The 9,136-nt window shown below is 47.0% G+C and overlaps 1 protein-coding gene across 1 annotated transcript; it reads right to left on the bottom strand.

Moving 5' to 3' along the window:
* Nucleotides 1-319: 319 nt before the first annotated feature.
* LOC120719233 lies at nucleotides 320-4,293 on the bottom strand. The gene is made up of 4 exons (XM_040008274.1): nucleotides 4,081-4,293; nucleotides 3,783-3,948; nucleotides 959-1,183; nucleotides 320-861 (listed from the first exon to the last, which is right to left on the bottom strand). Exons 2-4 carry the CDS (start codon nucleotides 3,916-3,918, stop codon nucleotides 587-589), a joined length of 636 nt encoding a protein of 211 aa, XP_039864208.1. The 5' UTR covers nucleotides 3,919-3,948; nucleotides 4,081-4,293; the 3' UTR covers nucleotides 320-586.
* Nucleotides 4,294-9,136: the final 4,843 nt, after the last annotated feature.

Raw genomic sequence — 9,136 nt, 5'->3', positions numbered from 1 at the left:
TATTATTATTATTATTATTATTATTATTATTATTATTATTATTCAGCTGTAAACCTGACGTGTTTCATAATCGCCTTGGCTATGTTAATCATCATGCTCTTCAGGAAGTCGTCAGGAGGCGGGGAACACAGATGAGAAATTAAAATGGAGCCACAAGGGAAGCAAGACAAGACACCTGAACATGGAAACACAAGACCTTCACAATAAAACACGAACCGGTGAACGTATATAATACAATGTAAAACTGAGTGAAATTTGGAAACATGACACTTTTTATTTCAATACGTAAATTTAAAAAAACAAAACAAAAACCCTCAAACCACATTTAAATTACAGGCAAGACCATGTAAAAACAGCTTTTTATTTGTTTTAAACAAACTACTGCCATCTTAGGGAAGAATAAAATCACTGCATCAAAAAACCCAAGCAAAGAGAAAAAAAAAAAGAACAGATAAAATCAAAGTCAGCTGTCCCACCACTTCAAGTCTTCCCCTTCAACACCATAAGATTTGTGAGTTACTCCGTTGTCCCATAACAGCTCCTCACCAACTGCGATGTCCTTCAGGGCAATGAAAAGTATTGTCTCCTAAGGTCCTGTAGGGAAGTTCATTGTAAACTTCTGGGGCTTGATGTTGGGATTTTTCCGGGAATGGTTCATTCGCATTCCATAGGTTTCAATGTCGGGAAGACAAGCACAGGGGAATGCAGTGGCATTGATGCACATACCTCGGTCACACTTGCCCCTGAAGAAGAACAGATACCCCAACTGGGGCCTCCGTTTCTCTTCTGCTTCACTGATGTATGTCCCGTGGTAATTGCACACAACATCCCCTTTGCAGAAAGGCATAAGTGCGATCACACCTGTAACTTGAAAGAGACCATCGGTCATGACAGGGCTCTTAGAAACGTTCACTTGCAATTTAAAGACCGTGTAGTCTAAATGATGTGTGCATTTGACCTTTGCCCTTCCATTCCCCAAAGTCTTGCAAAGCCAGGCCCTTCCACTTCTGCTCTGCAGTCGAGGACGTGAGGGACTCGTTGTCTTGTATACTGGGTTGCGGAGCAATCCAGGCCTGCAAGATGGCATTGACAGTGGGCTTGTTGGTGTGCCATTTCTCCTTGTCCAAAGCTATCTGTACTCGTGCAGGCTTAGGTGGGTTACCTCTTCTGGCAACTGACTGACCTGCTCAAGTGGTCCAAAGAAAAAATGCAAGTGATTAGTGCAGCTTAAAAATGAAAAATCAACCATATGCATTGTCAGAAAATGCCGAAATCACATATTTGTACCTTGAAAAATTCCTTATATTTATAATTGAGCTATCTGTGTATATTTGATAAGTGGTTCTCAAATTGTGGTATGCGTTTCACTATTTGGAATCCACCTAGTGGTATGCGTGAAGTCTCCCAAAAAATTCTAAGATGAAATAATGTATCATGTAATGATTGAGGGATTTCTGAAAAGTTAAAAACATACTGTCCTGCTATCACTTCTGGCATAAAGGAAGACGGGAAACTAAACAGCAATGACGTTTGTAAGGTTATTGAAGTCAGGTTAGCTAGTATACAGGGTGGGCCATTTATATGGATACACCATAATAAAATGGGAATGGTTGGTGATATTAAAGTCCTGTTTGTGGCACATTAGTATATGTGAAGGGGCAAACTCCTCAAGATGGGTGGTGACCATGGTGGCCATTTAGAAGTCGGCCATCTTGGATACAACTTTTGTTTTTTCAATAGGAAGAGGGCCATGTGACACATCAAACTTATTGGTAATGTCACAAGAAAAACAATGGTGTGTCGAAGAGGTTAACACGTGAGGAGCGGATCGAAATTGTGTTGATATCTGGTGAAGGCAGTAACCGGGTCATTGCAGCAGATTTCAATGAGACCACCCATCTCCCATGCTACAGTCAGCAAACTGCTTGCTAAGTTTCGTGAAACTGGTTCAGTGTTGGATTTGCCAAAACGTGAATGCAAGAAAACTGTCACTAATGAAGAAACATCAGTGGCTGTCCTAGCTTCATTCAGCAAGAGCCCACAGCGTAGCACTCGCTACATGTCACTGGAGAGTGACATTAGTCGAACATCCCTTCGGCGGATATTAGCTACTCACAAATGGCACCCTTACAAACTCCAGCTACTGCAGCATCTCAACGAGGATGACCCAGATCAGCGCACAGAATTTGCAGAATGGGCAAAACAAAAATTGGAACAGGACCCTCAGTTCACGCAGAAGATTTTGTTCAGTGATGAGGCAAACTTTTATGTGAATGGTGAAGTTAACAAACAAAACCACCGCTATTGGTCTGACACTAACCCACATTGGATGGATCCCTCCAAGACTGTTGGAACAACAAAAGTGATGGTTTGGTGTGGTATATGGGGTACAACGATAGTGGGTCCATTCTTCATCAATGGAAACCTCAAGGCCACTGGATATTTGAAATTGCTACATGATGATGTGTTTCCCTCTTTATACACTGAAGCTGGCACGTTCCCTGAGTTTTTCCAGCAAGATGGTGCACCACCACATTATGGGTGCCAGGTCCGAGCATTCCTAGATGAACAGTTTCCTGGAAAGTGGATTGGTCGTCATGGGCCAGTTGAATGGCCCCCAAGGTCTCCCGATCTGACCCCCTTAGACTTTTATCTTTGGGGTCATCTGAAGGCAATTGTCTATGGTGTGAAGATATGAGATGTGCAGCACCTGAAACTACGGATATTGGATGCCTGTGCTGGCATTTCTCCTGCGGTGTTGCTATCAGTGTGTGAAGAGTGGGAGAAGAGGGTTGCATTGACAATCCAACACAATGGGCAGCACATTGAAGACATTTTATAAGTGGTCAGAAACTTGTAAATAACTCATGAAAGAATAAAGTTACTTTAAACCAAGCACACCATTGTTTTTCTTGTGACATTACCAATAAGTTTGATGTGTCACATGGCCCTCTTCGTATTGGGGGGGGAAAAAAAGTTGTATCCAAAATGGCCGACTTCTAAATGGCCACCATGGTCACCACCCATCTTGAGGAGTTTGCCCCCTCACATATACTAATGTGCCACAGACAGGACTTTAATATCACCAACCATTCCCATGTTATTACGGTGTGTCCATATAAATGGCCCACCCTGTAATGATGTACTACATGGTTGCTAGCTACAGAGCTATATAAACAAACTGAAGCTAGAGGATGAACGCTAACTTTTTTTGAAAAACACACTCGGTTAACGTGAGGGTTTCTGGTGGTTAGGGACAAATGCAATCGCATGGCAGGATCCTTTAAACCAGGGGTGTCAAACTCCAGGCCTCGAGGGCCGGTGTCCTGCAGTTTTTAGATATCACCCTAGGTCAACACACCTGAATCAAGTGATCAGTTCATTACCAGGCCTCTGGAGAACTTCACGACATATTGAGGAGGTAATTTAGCCATTTAAATCAGCTGTGGTGGATCAAGGACACATCTAAAACCTGCAGGACACCGGCCCTCAAGGCCTGGAGTTCGACACCTGTGCTTTAAATGGACCAAACTTCATTGAGAAAAACAGCTGAGATAATCCATCCATAAATTTGGTTAGTCGTTAATATACTGAAACATTGGGTGCATTGTACTTACATCTATTATATTATTTAATTAGTTCAGTCTGTTACTTGTTGTCTCTACACAAGTGTAACCCACATAATTTTCTTAGAGATTATTAAAGTATTTTCATTCTGAAATACACACAAAACAAACAAATCAATGCAACAGAAGAGGCTCCATTAACATGACATGCCCAACCCTTTTCTTCAGCTGAATATCCCTCCATTTCTTGTAGTGGCATCTGTGCTGTGGAAAGCCAGCCTGTACACACTGGCATTTGGATGGTGGCTCTCCATTCAGGGTGACCGGAAAGGCCTGGAGGAAGGCATCCCATTCTTGGAGTGGCAGGTGCGTAGATGATGCACTACACAAAAGGTGTAGAGAAGGGGGATGGAAATCCATCATAAGTTTTTAAATGTGGAAACTTGTACCACAGGTTGACTTGTGGTAGTGTGTGATTTTTTTTTTTTTTATATATTTTTTTTTTAAAGTGTACCTGGTCTGTCCTGGTGTCTGTAGTCCACCTACTGAGCTTGATGCTGACTCAGCCATGGCATCCTCAGGTTCAGTGCTCAGGTATCTGTGGTTTTTAATGCATGCAAATGAATTAGAGAGCCAGGAGAGATGAAAAAGCCAAAATACAAGGGGCGAACAGCTTTTTTTTTTTTGCTTTTTTTTTTTTGCCTGTCCCATTTGATTCTTTAGCCATCAGAATTGTTGTCTGAAGACCAACAAGGATACCCAATGGATTTACTTTGCCAAATGGATCATCGTGGCATTGCCGTATTGGTCCATTTGATCGACCTTTGTTTTTATTATTTATTATATTTTATTTTCAGATGTTACAGACGGGACAAACATGTGAGGGATAGGAAAGGGAGAGAGAAAGAGGAAGGAAAAGAAAAACAGAAGGGGAGAGGGACAGTGCGAAAGGGGGGGAGAAAAAAATCTCCTGGATCACCTGTTGAGAGAAGAAGAATAGAAAACAAGCAACAAAAAAAAACCCAAAGCAACATACTAAACACAACACCATCGCATTAATCTAGCTAAGTGTAAACAGCAGTAAATACTAAATATTCAATGTTGCTTTGCAGCACGCAGGACAGACAGCGCACAATGTGCTTTGAAGTAGCAGCCAAGAAAGGTGTAATTTAAGTCTACGAGCAGGGAACACCTGTGTGCATACCTGTGTGGATCAGTGCGCTAGTATTCAAATGGTTTCCACATGTAATGGTCTGCAAGAGGATGTAGCAAGTCCCCCAGGGCATGAAGCAGGCATGGAGGAGATCCAGGCCCCAGACATCCAGAGGCCTCAGAGTGCGAGAGCCCAAGGAGGACCACCAGAGGGGCATCCGTGCCACCCTCATGGGAAGGGCTGAGGATCCACAGACGAGGCGTCACCCAGTAGCCACCGAGCAGAAGCTAGAGGGGGCTGCACCGGCGTGCCTGCCGGCAGCCAGCTGTGCCAGAGTGAACCGAGCCACAGGCCCAAGGGTCCCCCGCACCCCGGAGGAGGCCTGACCGAGCAATAGGCGCCAGGCCCCGCCAAGTAGCCACCGGGAGTGAGCTGGTACCTACCTGAGTGCCCAGCCCCGGACACCAAGAACCACCAATGCACCGACCCCTGAGGGCATCAGTCACCGGCAGGGAGTGTGGTGAGGGGAGATAGGCCTTGGAGGGCCTGGGAGTTCCCAGAGAGGTGGAGTCTAAGACCCAACCTGACATATAGACACAGACAAACAGGCACACACATACAAACACTCAGCACTCACCCAACGTAAGGATTGACACACAATCACACTCCCCAAACATACTCTATACCCCGGGTCCAGGTACCCTCGCCCCCAGAGGGGGAAACAGAACCCAGACCCAAGAGATGTTACCCTTCCCCCCCCGGGGTGGAGGCAAGCAGACCGTCCCAGGCTCCGCAGCAGCAGGGAGGCCAATTGGACAGCTAACATCTCCTCCCAGCCCCCCCCGCCCCGATGGCTAGCAGAGAACGGGGGTGTGTGAAGACCCCATACCTCCCTCCTCCCGCTCATGTGTAGTGTTGCTGCGTGTTGTTCTAAAGTGCATTTAAAACAAGGGAGAGCATGGTGCTGCTGCCAGAGAGCAGCAGGTGTTAGCATGGCCCCTCCCGAGAACCCTCAATGTCTACATGGATTTAAAATTGAGAGGTGGGCACCGGCGCCAGAGGTAGGTTTGAGTACACAGACCGTCCACTGGACGCCGTTAACGTGCCCACCCTCAAGGCCCTGTGTGTGTGTGTGTGTGTGTGTGTGTTGTGTGTGTGTAAGTAATCCAAAGTACCATCAGGGTGTACACCCCACCCCTGGCATCGTTGCCCACCTCTCAATTTTAAATACACGTAAACATTGAGGGCTAGCAGGAGGGACCATGCGCTTACCTGCTGCTCTCTGGCAGGTAGCTCCAAGCCCTCCTGGGTTTTAAATGCACCTTAGAACACACATGCATCAACATTACAATGAGCGGGTGGAGGGAGGTTTGGAGTCTTCTCTCACCCCGATTCTCTGCGACCTGCTGGAGCAGGGGGGCTAGGACTAGGAGGAGGAGTTGGCCGTCCGACTGCGGTCTGGAGTGTGGAGCCTTCCTGCTGCTGCGGAGTCGGGGCGGTCTGCCTCCCCCCACCGCAGGGAAAAGGGAAACACCACCTGGGTCTGGGTGCAGTTCCCCCCTCCAGGGGCGGGGGCACCTAAACCCGGTTTGTAGAGTACGCTTGGGGAGTGTGATCGTGTGTACAACGTCTCTTTATGTCTGTCTCCACGTTGGTTGAGTGTGGAGTAAGTGCATATGAGAGCATGAGGGTGGGAATGGATGTTTGTATCTGTGTGTGCCTGCATGTCTGTGTCTATATGTCAGGTTGGGTGTCAGACGCCACCTCTCTGGGGACATCTCAGGCCCTCCAATGTTTGGAGGCCTATCTCTCCCTACCACCACTTCCCCTGCCAGTGGCGGACCCCCTCAGACATCGGTGCGTTGGTGGTTCTTTGTGTCCGGGGATGGGCGTCCAGGTACACACCGGCTCACTCCTTGGCGGCCGCTTATCGGGGCCTGGAGCCTGGGGCTCGCTCGGGCCACTTCGGAGGTGGGGTGCCCCCGGCCTCTCGGCCTGGGGCTCGGTCACTCAGGCGCAGCTGGCTGCCGGCGGAGCTCACGGGCGCGTCACTGCAACTCCCCTGGCTTCTGCTCCGCGGCTGCTGAGTGAGCCCTCATCTGGGACTCACCTCAGCTCTTTCCGGGACAGTGGCGCAGCTGCCCCTCTGTTGGTCTTCCTTGGTCTCTTGTGTTCTGGGGGCCTCTGGATGTCTGGAGTTTTGATCTCCTCCACACCTGCTTCACGCCCTGGAGGACGGGGCTGTGGCCCCCCCCACACCCTCTAGCAGATTATTACATGAAGGAACCTTTTTAAAAAACAAGCGCGTCCATGCTCACAGGTGTACACACGGGTGATCACACCCACAAACTACACCCTTTTTGGCTCCTACCTCAAAGCACACTGTGTTCTGTTGATCTTATGTGCTGCACAATAATGTTTAATATTTAGTATTTACTGTCATATTCCCATATATCATTGTGATGTTGTTTATTCTATTACTCTTGTTCTCTTCTGCTTTTCTTTTTTCTTTCTCAGCAGGTGATCCAGGTGATTGATATATGCATTTTTTTTTCTCTGCCCGTTCTGTTGGTTTTTGTCTTTTGCCCTTCTCCCCCGTCCCTCTTCTCAGCTGTTTCTTTCCCTCTTTCTTTCTCCCCTTCTTTCCCCCAGTCAAGTCTGTCCCGTATTCAGTAAGTGAAAATAAAATAAACAATAAAAGGTGATTCAAATGGACCATTACGGCAAGGCTGGGATGGTCAGTTTGGTAAAGTAAATCCGTTGGGCATCTTTCTTTGCCTTTAGACAACAATTCTGATGGCAAAAGAGCCAAACGGGACAGGCCAAAAAAAAAAAAGTAAGTAATGTGGATGTCTAAGTTGTGAGATAAAATTGAGGCACAGGTGGCCAGAAGGGGACAGAGGGGGGGAAGATGTCTCCCCTGCACCCTTGTGACACGCAGAGGAAACTGTACCCACCCCTACATTCAATCGTCTCCCAGACTACACAAGACAACAGACACCCAGGTTAAGTTTATTCTCCACCTCTCCTATGTCTCTCCCCCACCTGCAGAGTGGACTCCTGCAAGGATGGAACAACCTCCCCGCCAGTTGAAGAGCCCCCCAGTTAGGCCGATGCACAAGAGGCCCCCTGCGCCAGGGCTGAGCCCCCGTGCACCCACCCGCTCACAACCTCGGTGACACACCGACGAGGATCCAAGCCCCCAAGGCCCAGCCAGAGCCCCAGCACGGAGGCGAAGCACCCCTGAACCCCAAACCCCCACGCCTGCCCCGGATCCACTCAGGGGCAGCCAGGCCACCAGGCCAGTAACCTACGTCCACCAGTACAGACCATCCTCCAGCCCCGCTGCACGCAGCCACGAGGAGAACAACCTCTAAGAGTGACCAGAGACACTAACCAGGTTATGAACACAACCCCCGGGTTAAGCCCTCCAGGGATAACGTCTCTAGGGGTCCTCCAGGCGCCCTAAGCCCGTCCCAACTCCATATCAACCATAGTAGCTAAGGCGGGACCAAACCACGACCCCCTACCCCCGCTAGGTGATGGAGCCGATCAAAGGAGCCCAGAGGGATTGATCTAATATGGTGGCAGAGGCTATATCGAGACTAATGTGATCTATTAGAAGGTTTCTATATTGGCTAAAATTAAGATTATTTTTATTTTTCCAGTTCATGAGGACAGTTTTCTTGGCGATGCATAGGGCAGTAAAAACCATGTGGACTGTATTCGTTTCTGTAGTGACCTCATCCAGTTTTCCCAACAAGCATACTAAAGGGGAGGTTGGAATTTTACATTTCAGACATTTTGATAAGTCTTCACATATCTCGTGCCAAAACTTCTGCACTGGTGAACAGAACCAAAGAGCGTGAATGTAATTATCTGGTGTATTGCCTTGACAGTGTGAGCAGTTGTTGGAAGATGTAAAGCCCATCTTGAACATCCGATGACCTGTATAGTGCACTCTATGTAGTATTTTGTATTGTATTAATTGCAGACTGGGATTTTTAATCAATTTAAAGGTTTTTAAGCATACCTGAGACCAGAAGTTTTGGTCTAAGCTGACTGATAAATCTACTTCCTACTTTGCAATAGGAAGGGATATTGATTCATCTAATTTAGAAAGTGTTCTGTATATTTTAGATAATAATTTGGGGGATTTAAGAGTAAGGAAATGTGCCGCACTTGGTGGTGTTTGTAATTCAACTTGACTGAGGTTAAATTTCTTTTTTACTATGGATTTAATTTGTTGATATTCTAAAAATCTTTTCTTGTTGATCCCATATTGTGCAACTAGTCTGTCAAATGGAATAAATTCTGTTCCCTCTAATATATGTTCTAAGTATTTAATTCCTTTACAACTCTGAAGGAAATTGTCATTCGGCCTTGAACAGGACCCGTCCACATAAACCGTGGCTGA

Source organism: Simochromis diagramma, unplaced genomic scaffold (assembly GCF_900408965.1).
Source record: "Simochromis diagramma unplaced genomic scaffold, fSimDia1.1 OVJJ01000545.1, whole genome shotgun sequence".
In the NCBI taxonomy this organism is placed as follows: domain Eukaryota; kingdom Metazoa; phylum Chordata; class Actinopteri; order Cichliformes; family Cichlidae; genus Simochromis; species Simochromis diagramma.
Note: the sequence above shows the minus strand (reverse complement) of the source record. Positions and strands in the feature narration are given on the sequence as shown.

Excerpts from the sequence above, each read along its gene's own strand:
- LOC120719233 (XM_040008274.1), bottom strand. The coding sequence starts at position 3,918 with ATGGGATGCCTTCCTCCAGGCCTTTCCGGTCACCCTGAATGGAGAGCC. Across the intron at positions 1,184-3,782 it reads ATATTCAGCTGAAGAAAAGG|GTCAGTCAGTTGCCAGAAGA; the intron begins GTTGGGCATGTC and ends CCACTTGAGCAG. Across the intron at positions 862-958 it reads TGGGGAATGGAAGGGCAAAG|GTGTGATCGCACTTATGCCT; the intron begins GTCAAATGCACA and ends TTCAAGTTACAG.